This window comes from Colius striatus, chromosome 7, assembly GCF_028858725.1.
Source record: "Colius striatus isolate bColStr4 chromosome 7, bColStr4.1.hap1, whole genome shotgun sequence".
Taxonomy (NCBI): domain Eukaryota; kingdom Metazoa; phylum Chordata; class Aves; order Coliiformes; family Coliidae; genus Colius; species Colius striatus.
In genome coordinates this window covers 2,976,875-3,002,057 of record NC_084765.1, presented here as the reverse complement: position 1 = coordinate 3,002,057, position 25,183 = coordinate 2,976,875, and the positions used below count along the sequence as shown (strand labels likewise).

The window sequence follows — 25,183 nt, the reverse complement described above, 5'->3', positions numbered from 1 at the left end:
GCACGCGAGGAATGCGCGTCCCCGCGGAGGGGGCGCGCGCGCGCAGGGCTAGGCGCACGGGAGCGCGCGCGCCCGGCGGGGGCGTTGGGACGGGACGGGACGGACGCCCTTCGCTTTTTTTTTGTTGTTGTTTGTTTTCTCGCTTTTTTTTCTTTGCTGTCAGCGGGGCCGGCGCGGCGGCGGCGGCGCGGGGCGGGATGACATCATGAGAAAGTGCCGGCCGGGAGCCGCGGCCCCGCGGGGAGGGGAGAGGCGGAGAGAGGCGGCGGAGGCCGGGCAGGAAGGAAGCGCCGTCGGAAGCCCCCGGGGCGAGAGCGACGGCGGCAGCTCGCAGCCTCCCCCCCACCCGGGAGCAGCGCGGCGCGGGCGCGTCGGGCAGCGGGGCAGGAGGCGGCAAGCCCGTTAAACACGCACCCCGGGGCAGGCGGGAGGGGAGCTGCCGTGCAGGCGCCCCCCTGGTAGTCGGTGCTGCCACGGGACGCTGCCCCGGGGGAGCTTTGGAGAGCCGGTAGCGCGGGGCGGGCTCAGGCAGGGACCCGGCGTTGCCCGTCCCGCAGCCGCCGAGCGCGCAGGTAGCGGCAGGGGCGGGACCGCGGGGGCTGGCGGTGCCGCCCCCGGCCCGGGCAGGTGCGGGGCCGCCCGGTGCGATGGGCCGAGCTGCAGCCCGGAGCTGCCACCAGGGCGAGCGAGGTGCGGGGGCCGTCCCGCCCCGACCCGTCCCGTCGCGGCTGCGGCGCTTCTGACCAGCCCCTTTGTGTCGGCGGGACCGGGCGAGCCCCGCTCCGAGATCTGCCCGACCCGCCTGGTAACAGCCCCGCGCCCCCATTGGCTCGCGCTAATGGCCGCTTCCTGCGGCCGCGCCGCCCCGCTCCGCTCGCCGGGGGCTACCCCGGGCCCCGGGCCAGAGCCGCTCCCGCCGCCGGCACCGCCCGACGGGGAGCCCCGGTGCGCCGGGGAGCTTTTATGAATGAAACGCCGGCCTCGTGCTGAAAGGACGGGGGGGAGGGAAACCTATCCCCCGCCCTTCCCCCATTGCTCACCCCGACCAGGAAGGCGAGGATGTCAGAGGTGTGGGTGCAGCGTGGGGCTGCGACAGGGTGCACCCCCGCGCCTGGGCACAGGCAGGCGACTCGGATGATGGACGTGGCCGCCAGGAGCTAATGTCTGGAGGCAAAGAGATTCAGGGGCCTGAGGCCATCCATACCAAAATTCCCCAAAAGGCTGTCTCTGCACCCCCGAACCAGCTTTCCCAAGAAAAGTGTTGGAGGTGCAGGGATGTAAGTTAAACAGGATGCCCTGGTTGTGCACCTTGGGCAGACCGAACTCCGTTCCAGGACTGCAGGGTCATAACATGTTTCTTCATTAAAAATTAAAGTCTCCCTGGCCAACTGAAGTTGATGCATGTCCTGGGTACGAAGCACAATAGGCAGGGGACAGCTTCCTTGCTGAGAAGCCTCCCCAAGTTTGCCCCACGGGCTGCGACGCACAAGGGGAATTGAGATTCCCCAGCCCTCCGACATCCTCCTGACAGGCGACGGCAAAATAGAGACGAATGGTCAAGCAAACGGGTAAACTGGGAAAGATGGGCAGAGATTTCATGCAAAAAGCTTACGTAAACACACAACTGTGCAACAACATGCCCTGTGATCTTTGGCACTGCTTTCCCCACAGGTCATGCAGAAGAGATGCTATGTGACTCCACGGCATGTTCTCCACAGTCAGGAGGCCCTTCCGCTGCCCCGATGCCCGCTGGCAATGCCACCACCTGCGCCCTTCCACCGGTAAGGGATTCCTGCTGGCTGTGCTGCACCCAAGTGACGCCAAAGCACCCAGGCCGAGGTTAATCCCAGTGCTCAGGTTTTGAGGGGCAGGCGAGCAGAAGGCAGCGTGAGTCCCAATTTATGGCCTCCCCACTTCTCCCCACTCCGTTTTAGTGCCGGACCAGTCGTTCCCGCCATGCATTAGCGCGTTGGCTTCATCCTTCGGCGGGCCGCAAGCGCTCTTATCAAGCCCCTCAAAAAGCGAGGAGTTTAAAAGAGACCATGTTTTTTCCTTTTAATTAGAAACCACGCAAAGCAAAGTGTTTTCAGGTCCAGGCAGTTCAGCGAGGGAACGGGAGTTATTTACGGTGGGGCCCTGCCATCGCGCGTCACGCGTGGACAGGCCGTCCTGGCAGCGCGGCGCGGCAGATGAGGCCCCGGCGGCTGCCGGCACCTCCCTCACCCTCCCCGCCCCCCCACACTCCCTCAGTTCAGTGCTGGAGGAAGGTCTGGACACCATTTTGCTGCTCTGCTGGGATCTTTTTTCCCTTCTGGGTGGCTGTGAGCGGTGGGGATGGGGGTGGGGGTGCAGAGCGGGGCCTGCCCAGCGTGCGCTGTGGCTGGCATGAGCTGTCACCCAGTCCCCTGCCCCGTTTGGAGGGTGAAACTGTCACAGTGAAAGGAAAGACGTAACCCCTCCCAAACCCATATATAAGAAAAAGCACCATCTTGGCAAAGGGGGCACCCCATCTCCTTTAAAATTCCTGGTGTGCAGCAAAACTACCCAAGGCTGGGAAAAAAAATATAGGGCTGAGGAAATGGGAGAGAGCGTGTCCCTTGGGATCAGCTGCCAGGGCCGGGAGTGCAGGTTGGGAGCCTTTTGAAATGACAGATATCACAGGTACACGTCCTTGATGGCAGAAATAATAACTAAGTATTATTAATGCTAGGTAAGGAACAGCCACACAGCGGTACTGCCCTGCTCCCCCTCCCCAGCTCCCCCAGGAAAACAATCCCAACGGAGGCTCCCTGCATGCGTATCCCTGCGTGTCTGTGTGTGGCCTAGCCCCATTCATCATTTGGCTCCCACTGCAGAACTCGCTCCATTTTTAAAATTATGCATGATACACTGAAGAGACAATTTGGGTTTCCCCCACCTCTCTCTTGCCCTTGAAGAAAGCAAGCCCTTGTCTCATTTGCATTTGCATTAAACCCCTGCTCTCTATAAGCTAAGCAAAGGGGAAGGACTTGAAGCCTATGGGATGGCTTTAGGGCTCTGCCCCTTGCTTTTGGCTCTCTCTCTCTCTCGTTCTCATTCTCTCTTGTGCTTTGATCTCTGCTTAACAACAGTAACGTCACAGGGACTATACAGGAGAGTTTTGTTGGAAGTTAGAAAGTTTTGCAGCCTCCAGAGGGCTGTAGCGGCAGTAGCAGAAGCAGCATCCAAGGGACTCCTGGAAGGGGAAGAGAGAGGGCGAGCGAGCGACTGACTCAGTCCTGCTGCAGAAAACTGACCCGAGACGACGGAGGCAGACATGGAACATCAGCTGCTGTGCTGCGAGGTGGAGACCATCCGACGAGCCTACCTAGATGCCAACCTCCTCAATGACAGGGTGCTGCAGACGATGCTGAAGGCGGAGGAGACCTGCTCGCCCTCCGTCTCCTACTTCAAGTGCGTGCAGAAAGAAATCTTGCCATATATGAGGAAAATAGTTGCCACTTGGATGTTGGAGGTTTGTATCTTGCGGGGATTTTCTTTGCAAGCTTTCGGCACCGAAGGGCGTTAAAGCCGCAGAGCTGCTCCCTCATCTCCTGCCGCTCCCGGCCCCCCAACCACCCCCCCCCCCCCTTCCCCCCCGAAATAAGCTCCCCGGCGTGGCACACGTTGCTTTGGCTTCGGAGACGCCCGCCTGTACCGGAGGGGACACGGGCCGGGGGCTGCGATCACCGCCGCCGTTATTGCCGCTTCTTATCCCCGCTGCAGCCGTCCGGTCTGGCTGCAAAGGGGCAGCGGACGCCCCCCTCCTTACCCTTTCCCCCGCGCCCCCCCCCCCCCAACATCCCTCTCCCGTCAGAGGGGTCGGGGGGTGCCCCGGCACCTTTCCGGCCGTCGGGGCACGGCGGTAGCGGCGGAGCGGAGCGAGAGCTGAGCCCGCCCGGCGGAACCCGCCGCCGCGCCGGGGAGCGGCCCCGGCTGCCGAGCCCCCGGCCGCGCCGTTGCGGGGCCGCCGGGAAAAGCTGCCAGATCAGTTTTTTTCTGGGGATTTTATTTAAAATTAATATCCGTGTACACGTATGCAAGTGGCTGCCGGTGCCAGTATTATGCGCCATCTTTGTTCTTTATTTTTTATTTGCAAAGCAAAAGTGTTTATTAATTGAGAGGAAAAATTAAAAAGGGGGGAGGATGAAAAAAAAAAAAGTCCCGGGGAACAAGCCAAGGGTGGGTGTTGCGGGGGGGAGCGGGGGAAGGAGGCCGGGGAAAGAAGGTCGGGGGCGGGGGGACCCCGCTGGGGCTGCGGACGGGGGGGGGACGGACCGTCCGGAGGGGGCTCCGGCATTTCTTGGGGGGAGCTGCAGGGTGAAAGTTTCTTTGTTCGGCGCGAAGAGAGGCTGGAGCTGTGGTCACCCCTCAAAGGCATGCTTGTGCCGCGGCGGCTATCGGCGAGGTCGTCTGGGAAAAGCGAGTTGGAAAGGGCCTCGTTCCGTGGCGGGACAGGGCTGGGGGGGTCCCCAGCGGGAGCCCCAGAAGCTGGGCTACATTTTCATGCCTTTTCCAAAGCCCTGTGCGCCCGCGATCTATTTTTAATTAATTTTTGAAAGCGCAGCGCCCTGCCTTGCTCTGCGAAATGTCGCGGCCGGCTGTGCTACAGGGCGAAAGAGGGAGGCGGTGGATTTCACTTCGGGGGGCTTCCCCGGAGCCCCCCAGCAGGACCATCGGCACGGGGTTCGGTAAAGGACCCCCGCCGCTTCATTTTCAGCCTTTTTTGAAAGCTCTAAGAATTTTTTAAATATTTTTAAATATTTTTTGAAAAGATGACGTCTGGGGAAATGAGGCTGGACGCCACCTTTGTGTCTCGAGCAGAGAGAGGAATCGGCAGCACAACGGCAAATTAAATGAAAAAAATAAAGCGGAATAAATAAATCCGGGGGCAAGGCTGGCTCTGCACCCCCTTCCCAGACACGGGAGCTGGCATTTTCCTCGCCTTTTCTTTTTCTTGGCTTTTTCAAAACTTGGTCTAGGGGTTGGAAAGATGGGGATAGATCTCCTCATCGATACTCCCCCCCCCCCCCCTTTTTTTTACCATGAATCGCCTGCGGATTTCTAACTCCACATTTCTCCTCACTTTGTCACTCGTGACTTTCTCTTTCATTTTCTTTGATGCCTTAAAATCCTTTCTTTACCCGTTTCCCCCCCAACTGCATTTTCCACTCTCGTCTCCTTCAACCTTGCCCTGCAAATCCTGGGGGGTGAGGGTTGGGGAGGGGTGAGGAAAACCAGGGTGGCACAAGCCTGGCTTTCGCTTAGATTCAATTATTCTTCAACGATTTCTCTTCTTTCTTGCAGGTTTGCGAGGAGCAGAAGTGCGAAGAGGAAGTTTTCCCCTTGGCGATGAATTATTTGGACAGATTTTTGTCATTTGAACCCCTCAAGAAAAGCCGATTGCAATTGCTCGGAGCTACCTGCATGTTTGTGGCTTCAAAAATGAAGGAAACTATTCCTCTGACCGCAGAAAAACTGTGCATTTATACAGATAACTCCATTAGACCGGATGAATTACTGGTAATTTTACGTTTAATCACCTCAGGAAAAAAAAAATAGTCCACAACACAAAACATACCCCCCAGAACCAAAGCAAAAGCAAAAGCAAAGCAAAGCAAAGCTGCCGGTTGCAAAGCCCCCGACAGCGGGGCAGGCGAGGAGGGGGCTGCCGCCGTGCCGGCGGCGGGTGGGAGCCGTTCCCCGGGCTTGCAAGGAGCTGGAGCCCCGGTGGGAGCGTCTCGGGAGCGGTGCGGAGTGGGGTCGGGACGGGGGTCCGGGGCCGCCCCCTCCCCCGCCGCCCCCCCACCGGGGGCTGCCCCGGCCGGACCCGCCGCCACCGCGCGGCTTTGGCGCCCCCTGGCGGCGCCGCGGGGAGGCTGCGGCGGACGCTTCCCGCTGCCCCCCGCCCGCGCCCCCCGCTCGGGACGGGGCTCCGGCGCGGGAGGACACCTCTCACTTCCCTCCGTCCAATCCCACCCCGTCCTAAAATCAGCCTCCCCCGGCCAGGGAAGCGGGCTGGGCTGAGCGCTGTCCGTTCCGGCTGTGGATGCTGCTTGTGTGAGCGGAGCTAACCACATTTTCCCCTCTTCTCCTTCCTCTTCTCTTCTTCCCCCTTCCCTCCCTCTTGTCTTTGCAGCAAATGGAGCTGCTTCTGGTGAATAAGCTGAAATGGAATCTGGCTGCAATGACCCCCCACGATTTCATTGAACATTTCCTTACTAAAATGCCTCTGGCAGAGGACACCAAGCAGATCATCCGTAAACATGCTCAGACTTTTGTGGCTCTGTGCGCTACAGGTATGAGCCCTGCACGTTAAGCAAAGCGTGTTGCTCCCCTACAGGCACCTACCCCCTGGCTTGTAAAGCTTCCTATAGCTGTGGTCTAAAGCGAGCTCACAGAGCTGCGGGGAGGTAGTTTAAGCCCCGATTATTGCCCCTTGTTTGCAGAAGGTGGATTACTTTGCAAAGGTAAGTTTTCTTCCAGAAGATATTTTGCTTCTGAGTTGACTGTGTGTTGTTGTCGGGGAGGGAGAGGTTCTCCCCCTTGTCTTTGTAGCTTAGCTGTGGAGTCCCAGCTCAGCGTGGCACGATTTCTTCACCTCTGTACGCCGGGTTTTCTCTGGGGGCTTCCTGCCCGTACGGGGAATCCCTCCCCGTGCAGATTCATTCTTAAGTTTTTAAAGGCCAGGGGAGTTTTTGCTTGTGAATAGCTCCGCGTGGGGGGTTTTAAAACTTCCTTCTTCGAGTTGCCTCTTCCCCCCTCCCCCCCCCAACCCCGGCCCATCCTCCGTGGCTGGTGGATTGGAGGAGGGCCACGCGGCGCAGAGGCTTTTCCTGGCACAGGACCGAGCCGCTGCCATCTGCACCCTTCTGACCACGTGCTGTGCTGAAGCCATGTGCGGGGCCGGCCTCCAAAGGCGCCGACTGCTCGCCAGGCCAGGTTTGCAGAGGCCTGATCTTTGGTTTCAAGGGCACGGTGCGTGTGTGTGCGCGAGCGCGCTGGCTCTTTGAAGTCCCATGTTTGCATGTGGACCGCGTGTGTGTGCGTTCGTACACGCACCGGCTTTGCCCGCTGATCCCGAGCAAGTGGGAAGGAAAAAAAACAACAACAAAAAAGCCAAAAAGATCTTTTTTAGAAGAGTCTCTCTGTTCTCCAGATCGAGCTGTTCCCACAGGACAGAGGTGGAGGAGCAGGGACAAAAGGAGTTCTAGAGGGAAGAGACTCTGTTTAACAAACAAAACGTGTTCAGCGCGTTTCCTTTTAGTGTGGCGGGACCAATCCGGGGATGGCAAAAGGAAGAAAAAGCAGCCAAAGCAAATGTTCTTTCGCAGTAGCACGTAAAGAGGAATGCCAGACGCTCTGTTGACACTGATAAAAAACTTAGTGTAAAGGAGATACCAGTGCTTTAGTAAATGTTAATATTCAGTAGGAGTTGTGCTAAAATAAAAAGAGATCAAGCCTGGATTTGGACTTGAGAAGAGGGATCCACACTTGAAAACCTCGCTGGGATGTGTGTGGTCAATGGCACAAATTTATGTTGCGTAGTTTTGTTTCCCAGAGATGGATTTGGTTATAAAAAGATTGAAGAAAGATTGCAGGCACTCAAGAAGAAAAATTTTATTGCACAGAATCAGCCCTACTGCAAGGCCTAAAGATAGAACGACCGAGCCTTAAAAGAGAAATTTATGTAAGCACTGGCATTGCTCTTCATCTGGGGCCTAAAAAACGACAGCGTAACGGGCAGTTTGTAAGTTAAGATTGCCTGTGCTAATGCTTGGTGTTCGGAGCACTACAACCTTCAAACAGCCTTCAAACTACCTGCAGCAACAATTTGGGAAAAAGCAGACTGTTAACTCTCCGTGCCAGATGCTACCAGATAAGGCTGCTGCGGTTCCGAACGCGTCACTTGCTCAGTTCGAAGCTTCCTCGGCTGTTAGCTGAAAAGAACAGCTACCCGGCCTCCCCGTTGGATATGGGGATGTTTAACCTAGGTTGTTGTGCTGGCAATGACAGGGATGAAAACAAGAGTAGTTCAAAGGTTGGACACTTGCTAAGAGTCCAGTACTTTGATCTACTGTCGGTGTTGTTATGTTTCTTTTAGGAAGCACATCCAGAGCCTTTATTTAACGCTGCTACACGCCACAGCTGGAGAATGGATCAGTAAATGAGAACCATGTTCTGGGAGTTTTACTTAGCTTTTTAAGAAAAGCCAGTGCTGAGCTCACCAGGATTGGGGCCCTCTTCAGCTCCCTACTGCAGTTTGGGAATATTGCCTGGGGAAAAGCGCGCTCAGGAAGGCAGCCGCTAGGCTCTCTCTGCTTTTACTGTTATTTTTGGATGTCGGGATTTTCTCTACCTCTCGCTTTCCTCATGACTTCTTTGTTGGCTAGTGAAGATCACATGTGGCTTAAGTAGCATCTGGACTTTGCTTTGCTGTTGCTGGGTTGTGTTGTGTTTCCCCCCTTGCCAAAATGAACCTAGATGGACTGCAAATGCGTTGTGCTGCCTGGATGCTATGGGGCCCGATCCAAAGTCCACTGGAAACACCAGCACTTGCTTAAGTGGCCTCGGGGGCAAGCGCAGTATGTCCTTTGCTTGAAGTACAGCCCGTGTCCTCTGCTCTAAAGGAGGGTGTCCTAAGAAGAGACAGCAAAATAATGGCTTGCTTAGAAAGTAACCCCTCCCTACCAGTTGGCTTAGCAAGGTGAAGGCTGTAGAAGTGTTTGCAGATGAGAGTGTGTGTGTTTGCTTCAGCCAGAGAAGGTTACGCTGCAAGGTGAAGTTGAGGGGAATTCCTTCCTGAGCTCCCTCTTCAGTTGTCTGGATTTGTTTTGATTTGGTTCGGTTTTGAAAAATCCATTTTTCACCAAAGGATGTCTTTGTGCTGTGGTAGGTTTGGGAGAAAAAGCAAAAAAAAAAAACCAAACCAGAGAGAGAAATTACCAGGGGTTGTTTGAAGTTAACACATAATTGAGCTTAATGAATGGGGCTTTGGCATGGCCGAGCAAGGCAGGGAGAGCTCAAAAGGAAGCAGGCCTCTTTTGGCCCAAGTTAAGACCAGTGTTGAGGGAGAACTGCAGCTCTATACAAGCATGACAATGAATAGCAACAAATATTGGAGCTTCAGCATTTCATTATGTTCCTCTGGTTATCAAAACATAACCAGGCTCCTTTTATATGATTATTATTGCTATTATTATTGTTGCTGCTTTCCTCCTCTCGGATGGAGAAAGAAAGATCCCCCTTTGAAACAAGCGGGTTACAATTCTCCTATTCTCTGGCCTTTACAAAATTGGAAGTCTCAAGGTATGTGACCAGTTGGAACCTGTTGCATCTTGCAGCAAGTGATTTATGTTTGCAGTTTTGATTTGCCTCAATGAAAAGATTTTCATTCATAGCCCCCAGCTCTCCAGACGGATGGAATTGCTGCTCCATTTAAAAAGGAAAAGGGGTGACTCGCCTTGTTAGGAATTTTTTTTAAAGCGCTGCAGCGCCTATATGCCTGCTTTGTCCTCCCTTCAGGGTGGCTGGCATTCTTCTCTCTCCTCCCCCTCCTCTCTCTCTCCCTCTCTCTCTTTTTAACAACGCTGAAGTTGTTTATTCTTTTTGGATGAAGTCTCAGATAGGCTACTGGGGATGTGTGCTTCAATTGATGGGGCCCCCTACCCCATTGTGGCTGTGTCAGGTCTAATTCATCTCACCGAAGCCCCCTTGTTCCTGAGCGCTCAATAGCGCAAGATGAGGCGATGGAGGCTGACAATGATGCCACACTCTTCACTTGGGGGCATCCAATTACAGGCGAGAGGGGCCCCCTGATTAATATGCTGAAATTAGTGGCCTCTGCCACAAATAATTCCTTGTTGAGTTGCAACAAAAAGGCAGTCCATGCTGCTTGTCTGGAGTGGTTATAGGGACAGACACAAACTGGTCATTTAAACTTCATTATCACTTTTCCACCTTGGAAAGAATGAGGGTGTGACTATGAATTCATGTTCTTGTTTACTGCTCCGTTTAAAAGAAGAACCCAAATATTAATCCCAAACATGATCCCGTCAGAACAGACTCATTAAACTGACACATTTTGGTCGTGTTCTGTTTGTGGAGCTCAGTAAATAGAGTCGCGAAGGCGCTGCCACTGTTACCCCTCTTGAGCAACCCGGCCTTGGTGGAATACACCAAGGGCCCACTGAAATCCCTCGTCTCTGAAGCCCACCTGCAAGTCTGTGTTGGTATTTCAGTTAGGGGGCTGCTTTTGGAAGGTGTACGGTGTGGATAAACGGTCTGGACTCCTTGGATATTGGGGAGGGTCAGTCAGAAGGTTGCTGGAAGGTGGGTGTTCTTGTGCCTGCCCAGAAACGGGTCATTTTCCAAAGGTTCACAGAATGCTGGGTGAAACGCCCCTTTGAAGGTGGGTACTGGTCTGGGCTACCACAGAGCGTCAGAGGCGTGTGAATAGATTCGGGAGGTGACTTTTGTAGAGTCCTTAAGGTTTCCGTTTCGCTGGTAAAAAACATTGCCGCACGAGTTGTTTTACCATCATGGAGACGCGTGATTTCATACTTCAAACTTCCACTGAGCCCTCCAAGCTGTCCAGCCCTTTGATTTCATTCAAGGGTTTGACAGCTGGTTTATATTTTTTCAAGCCAGAGGAAGTTGTATTCTGATAAAAAAACCTGAAGGAATGTATCTCAGGTTCTTGTGTATAACGTGGCGTTTCCCTTTCTTCCTCCCCAAAACAGACGTTTACTTGTGCCACTTCCTTTGGGTCTGATTGTCCTCCATGGTGTACGCTGCCACTGATCAAACCCATCCCCGTTGGGCAGCAAAAGCCTTAGGGTTAAAACGAAACACCCCAAACAACCAACAGACCAAACCAAAAACATGCTCAATGGCAGAGATAGCCCCTTAAGGAATCATGGGAGTGGCTTTGTGGAGAGACCTACAGCAATGCAGTCTGGAAGGGGGCCCAGCCTCTTGTCAGCATGGTGTCACATCAGAATGTAACTGATTGTCCGCCAATTCTTGGGACCCCCGTCACTTAGTTATGCCACATTTACATTAAATCCCTGTTGCCAGGATGGATGGCAGCCACTGACAAGAGACTAGGTTGAGACAAAGCATTTTTAAGATGAAACCTTAATTTAAATATGGATTATTTGCCTCCTGACAGGGTTAAGCAGTCTTTCTCTTTCCTTTTTTTGTCCGTGGATGTTGTTGTTCATTAAAGCCATATTCCTTTGAATGTCAGTGCAAAGGTTTCAGCTTTAAAGGGCCCAGGGACTCCGTATTGGCGTGTACCTAGAGCCTGATCATGCGAAACACTTCAGAATGGGAGCAGGTTTTCTCAGATGTATAGTGCCATTGACCCCTGTGGCATTATTCACATGAGGAAAGCATTTTAACATTTGAAGAATGGGGGCCCTGCTTATGATAAAAATACCTCGCCGTGATGAATGGCCTCCCGGGCTCAGCGCTTAGGAAAGGGCTACTCGCAGAGCTACAGTCGCTCATGGGGATAAGTGTTTACAGGTTTGGACCTGTAACAGTTTAAAGCAGGAGGCACCTTTCTGCTCACAAGTTTTTCCTTCGCTTTTCGGGTGCAATTGTTGGCAGCTGAAGCTGTGCTGGTAGGGTGTATGTGTATGGGCAGGCTTCTCCTAAAGCAATCATTTCAGTCTCTTTTTGTTTGTTTGTTTTCTCTCTCTTCTTTCTTCATACAGATATTAAATTTATTTCAAACCCACCTTCCATGATCGCAGCTGGCAGTGTGGTAGCAGCTGTGCAAGGCCTGCATCTGGGGAACACTAACACTTTCCTCTCCTATCAATGCCTCACACATTTCCTATCACAAGTTATCAAATGTGATCCGGTAAGTGACTCTTCCTCTCGGTTGATCTCCTGCCTTAGAGTTTAAGAATGAATGCCTGCTTACTGCATGGTAGCTACTCTGACAGTAAATCTTGATGCAAGTCAAACCCTGTAGTGGGGTTTTTGGGTTTTTTTGAATGTGTTCTTTTGTGTCCATCCTGGTTATTCAGCTGTCGTTACGTTCATTAATAACGCTGCTGCAGTTGGCTGATAGGAATGCCACGTCCAGCTCTAATGTTTGTAAGAGAGGTGTACCTGACAAAGCAAAGGAGACCCTGCGTGGATGCAGGACGTGGCAGAGGCTGTGTCTGGTTGTAGGTAATTAAACCAGGAGTCCCATGTAAAACAAAACTTGGAAAATAACACGAGGAAATAGTTACTGAGACCTTGTGGTATCTCTGACCATCTTTGACCATTCTTGAGGCTTTTTCTCTTGTGCTAAGTGGTGTGAAAAAGCCCTTCTTAAAAGAGTTCTAATGATCTAATTTGGTTTATTACGTGATAGACACGCACAGTAGCCGGTATTGAATTCCTTTTTGGAACAAATGCTTGTCCCACGACTTTCTGACAAGGTAGATGGTCCTCACAGGACTCTCATTTTGCCCTGCAGCTTCCAGGAGATGCACATCAGTAACTAGTGAGCAATAAACCTTTCATGAGTGAATGGGCCAGGAAGGGAGCCTACAAGGAAGACCTAAAGTCAATGATCCATGTCATAATGGTGTGTGAAGTTGGGGCAGAGTTGAGCTTTGTTTTGTAACAATGTGGAAGACCAATAAATAGATGCTTTTAAAAGGTTCTTGTGAGGTCTCCAAGTGCTGGACAATGAGTCAAATAAAGACAACTCTGTGGCCAGAGGCAGAATCTTGGAGATGCTGTTCAATTATTTTACATGTTACTAATTTGAATACGTAGAGAACTCTACTAGTCCAGGCACTGCAAAACTAGGGTTGGATAATTGGACTTTGCTGACAGGATTGAGTGATTTCTGGAAAGATGAATACATCATAATTCATTATTCACCAAGGGGTATTTTACTTTTGAGAGACCATGTGAAACAACTGCTGGCAAATATCTCAGCTTATTATTTTGATCACCTTCCCAACGCCCCTGCGTCGAGCACGTTTGTTTCTGCCACTTAGATTACTGCAGCTAAAGTAATAAGAATCCAGTACCTAAACGTTAAATACTGTTCAGAACTTCCAATGCTGCTCCGTTTGGTAATGTACACGTGAACAATGTGGAGACTTCAGCATATGGCTGGCCACTAGCCCAGTGGGAGAAATAGGTACCAAGGAAAAATACTAGGCCTAACTGCTATCTACTTCTGACAGTATCTGGTTCAGTGTTATTTAATCATTCCTGATACAGAGCATGGAAGTAGATTCTCTCACATCTTGGAGAACGACACCGTGTCCTTATGTGACTTGACTTAGTTGATGACAGAGCTCTTTTAAAAGAAAAGAAAGTCCTTTTAGCAGGAAGGAGAATTCTCTGGTTTTTTATTGTCCAGAGTCATCACGAGGGCGCAATCTTGTATGACCTGAACTTAAAAGTTAAGAGCTTTAAAAGGAAGTAATTCCCCTCCAGCAGTTAGAGCAGTTGGGAGTAAGGTTTTTGTGTAGGTTGCTACAGAAAAGACGCATCATAAAATTACATGTATGTGTTTGTTACGGAGTAAGGGAACAGCATCTTTCACTGCTGTTGCTCTGAGGGTGAGCAGACTGCTTGGTTTCATATACAGCATGATTCTCCTGCACAGAGAATTTCCTGTAAGATGTGCCTCAAACGCTGTTCCTGTTACCTTATTTCACCAGCCTGTGTGTGAAGTTTGTGACTCCACAGTGATGGTTCCCCGTCAGACCGCACAAATGAACGTGCTTGATATTGGATTGTCTTTGAAATATGAAGAGCATGCATTATAAACATGGCTAACATTCTCCCTGATTATCTATTAGCTAGAGCAGCTGGCCTGTTGGATTTCAGGTTATATAATTACACTTATTTTACCTTTAGTCTCCAAGAAAGCTGAATCTAAAGTAAAACGAATATCACCTGATTGGAATTCCTTTATGGTTCATGTTTACGTTGGTAGGAGTCCAATTTCCCATTTTGCCTTTGATCAGGGGTAATTAGAAGTCAGATAATCACAATTAGAAGTCTTGGGCTGTCTTCCATCATTCTATTCTTGACCCCATCATCCAAACAGATGGAATTTTACCTGACATTCATTTCCAGGCCAGAAATTTGCTAAACTAGATTAGATTGGGTTTCCATGCTGTCTGTTAGTGCATTGGAATTCGTCTCCTGCCTGCCCCTACTCAGAGGCACCTTCAAACATGTGCTTGTTATCCAGAACGGGTCAGGCAGTAACAAAGGATTTCCAAGCAGTTTCTTTTTTGTTGATGTTGTTTGTTTCCTTTAGTATCTGACCCTGGAGTCTGATCATGTCTCCTGTGTGTGCTGAAGGTATTTGACCACATCAGTTAAGCTTAGCAAGTCTCTTTTTTTTTCCACCCCCCCCTTTTTTTTCTTCTTTTTTTTTTTTTCACTGAGGAGCTTAATTAATCCAGGAAGGGTTTATGACCTTGAACAAACTGTGGGCATTGAAAATTTGGGTAGCGAAGCAGAAAAGTTGTTAGGAGAAGTTATCAGAGTAATGCAGAAAGTTTTGTGTTTGCTTTTCAAGTGTTGAGAATGGCAAAAAAAAAAGCTTTGTGGTGAGGTTGTTCACAGTGAATTTTATATTTTGCAGTTGTTTTTTGTCTTAGTTGTGATATATTCCTGCAAACAAAGCGATTCATCTCATAGTCACCTGAATACGACACGAACGAAAATGCCTAAAACAGTTCATACGGTTCATTCAGCTGTAGCTTGAGATCTGAGAAATTGTAAAGATTATGGGTTTTAAAAGAAACACAGTTACAACATGCTGTACTCTGAGAATTTCACAGGCAAAAAACCACCCTCTGTGGTCAAAAATCACCTTTAAATTACATAATCCTATGTAATTATTCATGACTGGACTCCAGAGGGAGAAAGTCTTTTGAATGGTTGTAGTTTTCAGAGCTGAAACGTGCTATATGCAAATGGCTTGGATTAAAAGAAAATCAGTCAAACAAAAACCTCACCAAGCCCTCTCCACCATAAAAAAAAAAAGCAGCAGCCAACAGGCTTCGTTTTGCTCTGGAAAGAAATTGGCTTTCAGTTTGGAACACTGGACATGCTACCTTGTTCCAACAGAATGATCCTTAATAGTGCCTGGATTTGTAAAGCCCCACATGCCTAAACCTGGCTTCATACCTCTCTTTAATACACTTAATTCCAAATGTGAGTGAGGTACGTGGGACAGGACATGCAAGTAGAATCCTCACAGCCAGGATTGATCTGTCATATCTTGAGAAGGGGTGAAAGGACTTCACAGAGACCTTACTGTGAAGGCCAGAGGTATGCAGCAGCCAAAGGCATGATGACTTTAGGATATGAGGCGTTTCTTTTTGTCATTTAAAACGCTGTGTGTCTCTGTCAAGAGGAAATATTACACTAGGGTTTAAACCAGGAAAGGTCATAGGTTATGTGTTTTCAGTGAGCTGTAACTGATGGTCTGATCTGCTTAGAGGTAGGATTAACCTCCCTCTCTCTCAGAAAGGACTTGCAGAGAATTGTTTGCTTGGGTTTCTAATCTTATTTTACCCCAAATGCCATGTGCCCTTATTGGTGGTAGAAGAGATTCTTGTGGTAGTGGAATCAGTGAAAAGCTGGTAGATCACACAAGAAGCCTCTGAATGAAGGCAGAATTGAAACTGGGAAATAAAGAAAACAGCAGGCAGGTCACCCTCTCAGGAAAACAACATTCATTCTCAGTCATGCACATCCTAACACTTTTGACGGCAATTTATCATGGAAGACTGGGTTCACCGCAAGGGCTAGCACATGTCATAGGTTAAATCAGAAAAGGCAATGCTGAAAGGAAACTTCAAAGTCCTTAATACAGGGAGTTAAATATGTTGGGGGTGGGGGGGGGAAAGCTGACGATGTTTCTTATAAATATAGGCGTAAACAGCACGCTGGAGGGGTTTGGGCAGAATGTCGTGTGGTTTGTTTTGCTTATTTAAGGCGCCATTTCTGTGTCATTGATGGCTCTGAAGGACACAACTGTAGCATGCAGAAAGTTGGACAGGTTGAGCTAACAGGCCTTCTCCAATTGTGACTGCTCTGGATGGACAAGTAGAATTGGTTATATTTACTCATGGAATGGTTTAAGCCTGGGGGGAGTTCCCCTTCCCCACCATAGACAGGATCCTGCGTGGGGCTTTATGCTTTTAATTCACACCACAGTCTGTGCAAGCAGCGAGGCCCTCACACCCTCCTGAACACTCAGCAGGGCTGTGTGCACACTGAGCTCTGAGAAAATGCTTTTGAAGCAAGGGAGAGAGATCTCCCCCTGACTGGAGATTTCAAGGTGAAAGCTTGGCAGCACTGTGTAATGCACGGCTAGAAGGTGTCCAGCAGGTGCTCCTGAAAGGTCTCTCTCTCCAGTTCGGGGTCATACAGTCCAGTACATTATTTCTGTTCAGATGCTTTCAGAGTTAGGAATCTGTTAGTTAACTTGAGCTGCCCAATGCAGAATACAGCAGCAGTAGGCAGGCAACCTTGGGTATATATATCTAAAAACATATATATGGCCCTTTTATCCAAGAACCTCGTATTATCAGAACTCAGCCTGGGATAATCACTGTTTCTGCCCATCACTTCTAGTAGACTGTACTGCCAAAGTGTTTCTGTGGTAAAAGCAGAAATCACAGACCAACTCTGATCCAGCCCAGTGCGATGCCTTTGCACCTCCACTCATTCCATTTTCATTCACACTGTTGTCCAGTCAGGCTGTTGGTAGGGTTTTTTTCCAAAAGGTATAGAGGATGGTGAGGTAAAAGTTAGTATGAATGGACCTTTACAGAACTGCCCAAGTGTTAAAAGCATGGGCAGAAGAGCAGTAACTGGACAGGTTACACCCCCTTACTGCGTGGAGGTCCTGCCCGGTTAGTTAGGACACGCATCGTTCTAGTGCAGCCACATTCAGCTGTAGACCTGTAGGCTGAGACTAACAAAATGTCCATGGGACCATGTGTGGAGATGCTCACCAAGGGTATGAAACAGATGGCAAGAGGTAGTTGAGGTCTGGATCCAGGCTAACATCCTGTAGAAATGGGGTACTTCAGCCAACCCCTTCACTACTCGATAGTTTCTCTTGCTCTTCGCACGCTCCTTTCAGTCAGCTGCTTGTTATATTTCCCTTGCTTTTTTTTTGGTCAAGAAATGGCATTTGGTCTGTGACCTTCCTATTTTTCTAAAGGACTCTGGGTCTTTTTCTCCTTCCATTTCATCTCTAGGATTGTTTACGAGCCTGCCAAGAACAGATTGAATCCCTCCTCGAATCCAGTCTACGTCAGGCACAGCAGCACAACGTATCTTCAGAAACAAAGACTGTAGAGGACGAAGCAGACCTTTCCTGCACACCTACTGATGTGCGAGATGTGAACATTTAAGAGGACTTCTTCTAATGGGTTTGCTTGGCGAGAAAAGCAGACAAAGAAAGGGCATCTGAGAAGGAATCAGCATCAGGATCTCCCCCCCAGAAACCCTTTTCTCCAGGACATTTTTATACCAGAAGGGAAAACCAGTCTTGTTATATTTTTTTCTTGCTCTGTCTCCCTTCCATCTGTGACTTCAAACAAACAAATAAACAAAAAAATACCCCAAAAACTGTCTTAAAAAAAAAATAGTATTTGCATTACCCCCAGGGGTTTGTGCTACAAAAAATAGAGGATTTTATACAATAATAATCAACTAGTTTTTATATTAAAGTGTTCTTGTCTGTATGTTGTAAAAATAGGCATTAACACACAAAATGTCTCCAGGGGAGGTATTAGATTTGATTTCTTACATATAAAACCAACCAACCAACCAACCATTTTTAAAGTAGAAGAGGGTTTTGTTTTGTTTTGTTTTAGATAGTAAATGAAATATTCCTTTTTTTGTTTCCTTTAAAAAGCATAGCTTTAATGCAGTTCTAGGCTTTCCTGTATCTTGCTTGCTTATGCATTTAGTCACTTTATAATTCCTCTGTAAATGTTTATTTTATTTCCTTAGGTTGGTTTTTGTTTCGTTTGCTTTTTTTTTTCCCCCCCTTATCCTCTTCACCTTATAAATGGTTAAAGTAACCCATAAGTTAGTGGATGTTAGTATGCAGCATTATTATATGTTAATCTCTTTTGGTTTTGGTGTGTGCCTGTGGATTGCCTGTGCATAAGGCATTTGTGTAGGGTTCCAGCTTAGCATTGTTGGGCAAGGCCAATGTACTACTCATACGATACTCTATTATAAAGAGAAACCGAAATAGTGACGTAATATATTATATTTTTGTAATCTTCATATTTTTGTAGTTACCTGTGTAAAAAAAAAAAAAGATGCTGGTCTGACCCCACAGATATTCAGCCTAATTATGGTCAGGTTCAATCCACAGTTCAGTCTTTTTTTTTTGTTGTCGGTGTCGTTCGTCGTCGTTTCGTTTTTGTTTGTTCGTGATATTCTAAAACCATTCCATTCAAAGCACTTTCAGTCCATTAGATATAGGAAAATACATTCTTTTTATTGTGTGGGAATGATTTTTTTTTTCTTTTTTAATGGAATGGTTTGGAAATATATTAAGTGCTTGTTGGCAAACTTGGAATTGCAAAGCAAGTGCGTTTAACTATGGTGTTAGAGGAGAGGTGATTTTGTTTTTGTTTTGTTTTTAACGAAGGTTGTGTTCCAGTTGAGAGAGAAATTGCATTCACAAATTGCCAGGATATCTTTCCTATTCCTTTTCTATAGAAAAGTCTGAAGTTTAGAATCCTTTGGTGCCAACTCATCTTTATAAATTAGGGGCCTTAAAGGTTCACATATAGGACACATAGTTTTTAAGGATTGTTGCTAGATGTTTTTACAACTGAAGGTTTTTAAACACTAAAATATATAATTTATAGTTAAGGCTAAAAAGAATATTTATTGCAGAGGATGTTGGTAAGGCCAGTATGATTTGTAAAATAATGCAATCGCCCCTTTTGGAAAAAGAAAAATCTTTCTACCCTTGACGTTGCAGTTTTAACCCAGCTTATTAGAGGAAAAAAACAAACCCCAAGGACACGCTTCAAACCCAAACCCAAGCAGTCTGTTTGGCCCCTTCCTATACATTTTCAAAAGCAGTCTAACCATGAAAAAAAAAACCCAACAAAAATGCCATAGTTAATAGATAAAAATTGGAGTACTTGAAAGAAGTTCTTATTCCAATCTAAGCCCCGTTTGGTTTGGTTTTTTCGGTTGTTTTTTTATTTAGCTACAAATAGAAAATTTGCACATCTTGGCTATGTTATCTTTGTTATTATTATTTTAGAAAGTAGCTGAAGGGACGTGGACATAGCTGTTGAAGTTGATGCTTGAGGAGAATGTGATGGTGAAATGTATGTGAGGAAACTGCCGCTAAGGTGTTGATTGTAAAAAAAAAACAAGAAAAACCGCAAAAAAAATCAAAACGAGAAAAAAAAAACCTCCACAAACAAAACCCAACAAAAATGGAAAAAAAAAGGAAAAAAAGGTTAAAAGCTAAAAAGAAAAAAAAAAAAGAAAAAGAGAAAAGAAAAGGAGTGGATGCTCCAGTTTTATTGAGCTGCTATGGATAAATTCCCAGCATGGTTTGAAAAAAAAACAAACAAAAAAGAGAGAAAAAAAAATTAACATTGCTTTTCTGTATCTTTGTCATTGTGTTTTGCTGCTATTTTGTGGATCAGTTTTGGTTTTGTTTATGTTTTTTTTTTTGGTTATACAATGTCATATACTGCCATGTTCTAGGTTTTAATTTTCTCATAGAAAATTATATTATTGACATCAATTTTGGTTTGGTTATTTTTTTGGTAGATTTTTGTTATATGTGATCAAGTTTGACTTTAATGTGATTTACTGCTCTATTCCAAAAAAAAACCAGGAAAGGATAAAAAACAATATAAGGTTCCTGTTTCACAATACCTCATACTTCCAAGTTAACCCGTGTCTAGACCAGGTTTTTAAGTGTTTCCTACACACAGTGCCTCAATAGTTCTACTGCAAACGGAAATGCATCGAACGCTGTCCTGAATGGGTCTCGCGATTTGCGACCACGTTGCCTTGAATTGAAACACACGGCCGACATTTCAGAAGATCCGACTCATGTCACCGTTTTGTTTTGTGTCGTTAATGCATTTTTATCAAGCTGGATTCTTTTGTCTGATCTGGGGTTTATTATCATAGTAGTTTTAAGCTGTGTTATTAGCCACATTGATATATGAAAGGTGCATTATAATATAACTCTTGTGTGCCACCTGATGTGGTTCGTTTCCCCCGTCAGTTGGGACACATCATTTGGTATGATAGGTTATCTTCTGGAACTCTTAAGTATTTTGTGTGTTTAATCTGTTATGATATACTAGTTTATTTTTGTTTGGTTTTCTTTTGTTTTTGTTTGTTTTGGTTTTGTTTTTTTTTAATTATAGCATAATGCTAATTTAAAAAGCCTGTAAATCTCATAAATAAGCCAGCTAACAGAGTTGTATGCTGAAGAATAATCTAGCTGTTGCCTGTATGCTGCTAAACCAAAACAGAATTAGAACTCATTTTGAGGCAAATGCAGTTAAGACCCTACATAGTGCATAAATAAAGCATTGCAATGCTACTAGCAGTCGCAGGACCCAGGAGGACTGGATACATTCTGTCCAAATTTCAGGAACATTTCTTACTGCTTACCTCATAAAACACTTTCTGTTTGTGGCATCTCTGTGTCTCTGAACCAAACATGATTATTGAGTTAGTGCTTGTTGGTTATATTATGTGTTACACTGAGTGGCAGTGTGTACTGCAAGTTTCTTTACAATATTGTATGTACTAAATGGCCAAATCCAGATAAGTGGGTTCACGTGCCAACAGAGATGCTTTATTTGTCACATTATTATAACAATCTGTAGTAAGCAAGCGATTCAGATTTGTACATTTTTATGTTGTACTTATTGGCATCACTGGTCTGAAATGCACATTTTCACCAACAGACCTGTAACAGACAAGTTTCCAGCAAAAAAAAAAAAAAAGTCTAGAAATAAAATTGGTAAAACCCAACGTCTGCTTGCTGTTGTCTTTGTTTTTAAGTTACCTTCATGAATGCTGACTGCTAGGAACTACCTGATGCAGTGACTAAAACCACAGGACATTTTCTGGTTTTGACTCTGTGCTTTGATAGTTGAAGTGCTGAAAAACCCTTTGTTGTTATTTAAGGAAACCAGAGGCGTTTTTAGCCCTGGGTAGGTGGCTGCCTGTCACTCACAGCAATGTGTGTTTTCACAGAGGGTAAGAGCTACAGATAGATCTATATAGATTATCTATATTTTAAATTGCTGAAGACTTTCTTTTAAACATCAAAAGAATTGCTCAAAACAAAATACCACGTAGTGGCTCTTGTCAATAAAAGGTGAAGTAGGTGTTGGGCAATACAGGATGCTTGTTCTGCATTTATCAGGGTAAGGTTTTGTGTCCTAGAATACAGAGGACAGTTTTACAAGCAGTAAGGTTAACCTGCCTTCTCCATCCCTTCCTCTCACACACAGCTTTTGCATCTTACTGTTTTATCACTTAAGATAATAAGGAATAAACCCCCAAAATGTAAAAGCCTACTAAAAATACCTAAGAGCTGGATCTGTGAGGACAGATGTTGTGTATGATTGTAAAGTAACATGAGAGAAAGTTAAAACCTGTGTCTAAATTCACATTCCAGAATATCTCTGAAAACTGGGGATGCACGTTATCAGTTATTACCAGAGCTCAACACTGCAGAAAAAGCTTATTCTTAGTGGAGATGGTCAAGCTTCTAAGCAATGTATTTGACCATTTACCCTGTGAAAATATTTCTGCCTTAAACCAAACCCTAAAATGTCAAGTGCTTGTCTCTCCTGTCGCAAATTAGAAATCTATTATCTGCCTCCTGAGTCTCCCATTGACTGAACTTCACGTTACAATTGATTCTGTGCAGTAAGCACAGCAAAGGAAATGAAAAATGAAACTCCTGAAATAATACCTAGCATCTTCACCACAGACTGGTGCTTAAAAAGTTGGGTCTTAGTGCAGTTACCAATAGATGGGAAACCATCTGCATCGGAAGAATTCCAGCTGAGCTTGTTTTAGTTTGTCTGTTTCCCACTCGTTTCAGACAGAAACCTGAACCATGTGGCCTACTGTAAAAATCACAGATCAGGGAGGTAAAGTAATATCAGTACATTGTGTGAGCTGTAATTTTTTCCATTTGAAAGCAGTAGCTGCTCAAGCTGGTCACGTTACAGCGGTGGGGCACCGAGAAAGATTTGCCCAGCAGCGAAAGATCATCTGAATTAGATTCACGAGGACTTCAAAGACAGATCAAGACAAAGCTTAAATTTGACTTGGTCAAAATGGACTCATTGTTTTCCATGTAGATCTTTTATTCTGCACAATTTCTTCCTATTTTAAAGGAAAGAAAATGAAAGAAAAAATGAAGAGAGGTTCATTTCTGTATCACTGATGGCTAACCCCTCTGATTTTATATGGTTCAAAATCGAATGAAGACATACTTCTGAAATCTTGATTTGGGACAAAAATCATATTGCTGATAAAAACTACTAACTGAGAAATGTAAACCTGCATTTTGATGAACACGTTGAGTGGGTCTTGCCTTTCCTATCTGTTTTATAAACTGTTAAACCAACCACAGTGTTGTGTGATTTGAGTGGGTTTAAGCCCACAGAGCCAGCTCTGTTATTTACGTTTTCCTTCTCCCAAACATCATCTCTAAATGCAGACTACTAAACTTGAATAGCTGGGTGAACTATGCCAGTATTACTCACGTTGCAAAGGGCAGAAAGACAAGAATGCAGCAAGAAAAACAATTTACTATAGGCTGTACAAAATATGCATGTTCAGCTAGGCTATGCTGTAGCTTATTAAAGGGAAAAATACTGTATTTTTTTACATCAGATTGAGATGTGGACACAGAAAAACCTCCAACAGACCTCCAAAATAAATCCTCGATTCCACTGCTGAATTGAGAGTGATTGGCAAACTCAGACCTTTTATGAACACTTACATGCTCTTTATTAAAGAATAAACAAGATCTGTTAACTGTAAGAACTCAGAATCCACTCACATTCAAGCTTACCTGGCATTCTAAGTGACAGAAAATTCCATAAGATAGAGGAGAAAGTGAAGCTTGGAGCTATTATTTCACAGGAATCATAGGAATGACCCAGGCATGTGGGCTAGATACCCTAATAAAGATTCCTGGCAACGTCATTGAAAAGCTACAATGGGACAAAGGCTGTAAAGCTATAAATGATGGCATTTTAATGAATTGCTGCCAGCATCATTTGATGGGAAATGTAGCTCTTGAGACAAACGGGGTATTTTTACGATCCCACAAATATAACCGATAATAGTAATTGCATTGTCATGGCAAACATAGATTCCCATCTGCCTTTTGACTGAGTTCCATGCCATATTCCAATCAAATGATGAGAAAGGGATTGCAGATTAGTCAGCTGGACTGCACTGATAATGTGAGATTCGCCAGACTTCTGTTCCTTCAGGTCAAGGAGTAGAGATTTAGGAGCAGAAGCTACCCTTTTGTTTCTTCAATGCAACAGACATTTAAGAGGGAAAATGGAAAGAGTTTCTCGATGACCCTGTTAGAGCCCTACTCATATCTGTCCTACTTTTTGCCTGTGCAGAGGTGACATTTTAAAGTCTCCCGTTTCAGAGGAATCACAAAGTATTCACAGCCATCATTTTTCTGAGAACTCTTCGGTGAAGAGGGAACTACTGACAGAAAAACTATGTGCTCACAGGAAGTGAGGAATAAGGCACACAGGCAGCATTGCACACCACCCCCAGCACATGGGCAATGGATCTGCTCCTGGGGTACATACCATCACTTCTACTGAAGTCCTGAAGCTGGTTTTAGTGTGGTTTTCAGAGCATCAATTCCTCCACGGAATAGCCTGAAGCTTTTAGGGGGCAGGCACTACCATACAGAGACCAACAGCTTTTTAGCTGTCTCAAGTTGCCTCTCTGGACACAGGAGGTTGTGTTTAGTGGCTGATAGAGGTTCTTCCCTCTTACAGAGATGAGGGAAAGAAAAAAGATCCATCTAGATGGATTTCATCTCTCTCCTCCTTATAATTATGGCTTATGTTACTTTTCTTAGTTATGATAATGTCCTTGAAGTGTTCCTTCAGATAAAAAACCCCCATGTAGCAATCCACCTCAAAACCAGAATACGAGTCTGTCCACTCATTTGAAGACTGCAGTAGAAAATTATTTCCCCATCATATTCAAAATATATGCTAATGGACAGCCACAGTAAAATCTTCACTGTCAACGTGTCTGTCAAGGGGTGAAGCCTACCTGAACGCCAAAGACTTCCCAGTCAAGCAAGACCTTGACTACATCTGCTCAGCTGACTAATCTGGCATGAACTGAAAAACAAAGAAGCAAAAGAAGAACTTCATTAGGCAACTGTTGCTACATTCACACTTTGTAACACAGCTGGGGACAGGAGATAGGGACATCCTCCCCTTCAGCAACTGGCCTTAGATATAGAAGTCAGAGAATGGCCTGGGACTGATTGTGCTGGCAACAACTGGTTAAAAGGGTAACCCCTCAGGGTTAGAGAGAGCTCCAAGTACCGTATCTAGTACCGTGTAGTACCGTGAAGAGAGCTCAACCAAAGGAGGAATTGCTATATGCACAGGGCAAACTCCAAGCCAGGACCTGAGATGTTGACTGTCTGGAGAAAAGGGTCTTCCTTCTCCTGGGTCCATGTGGTGAAGGTCTAGGGCTTTGATTTGTGCACGTAGTGTGTGCATCACTGAATGGAAACTGCTCTCTGCTCACCATCCCCAGCCTGCTGAGTAAATACATTTCAGATTACATGTTGCTGAGTGGTGTGGTTTTGTTATTGCATCCAGCCCACCTGACTGCTCTGTGACACTTGCCTCAATCCATCTGCAAGCCCCGTTCCATTAAATGCTTGGTCTCCTACAACAGCTAAAACGTTCCTCACCGCAATGATGTTATTTGTAACATTAGCACTGCGCTCCAAGGAGCTGAGCTGGGGAAATGGTTTAACAAGGACCACTAAACCACCACTAGAGCATTACAACTCGCCTGAGCCAACACCAAGGGAGTGACCTGGTGTCCTAAGTCATTA

The 25,183-nt window shown here is 46.5% G+C and overlaps 1 protein-coding gene across 1 annotated transcript; it reads left to right on the top strand.

Annotated features, from left to right (window-relative positions):
- The first annotated feature begins 1,720 nt into the window (after positions 1 to 1,720).
- On the top strand, positions 1,721 to 21,062 carry CCND1 (cyclin D1). The gene is made up of 6 exons (XM_062000671.1): positions 1,721 to 1,781; positions 3,111 to 3,493; positions 5,326 to 5,541; positions 6,158 to 6,317; positions 11,742 to 11,890; positions 17,280 to 21,062. The coding sequence occupies exons 2-6, from the start codon at positions 3,296 to 3,298 to the stop codon at positions 17,433 to 17,435; spliced, it is 879 nt and encodes a 292-aa protein (XP_061856655.1). The 5' UTR covers positions 1,721 to 1,781; positions 3,111 to 3,295; the 3' UTR covers positions 17,436 to 21,062.
- Positions 21,063 to 25,183: the final 4,121 nt, after the last annotated feature.

Excerpts from the sequence above, each read along its gene's own strand:
- CCND1 (XM_062000671.1), top strand. The coding sequence starts at position 3,296 with ATGGAACATCAGCTGCTGTGCTGCGAGGTGGAGACCATCCGACGAGCC. Across the intron at positions 3,494-5,325 it reads TTGCCACTTGGATGTTGGAG|GTTTGCGAGGAGCAGAAGTG; the intron begins GTTTGTATCTTG and ends TCTTTCTTGCAG. Across the intron at positions 5,542-6,157 it reads TTAGACCGGATGAATTACTG|CAAATGGAGCTGCTTCTGGT; the intron begins GTAATTTTACGT and ends TTGTCTTTGCAG.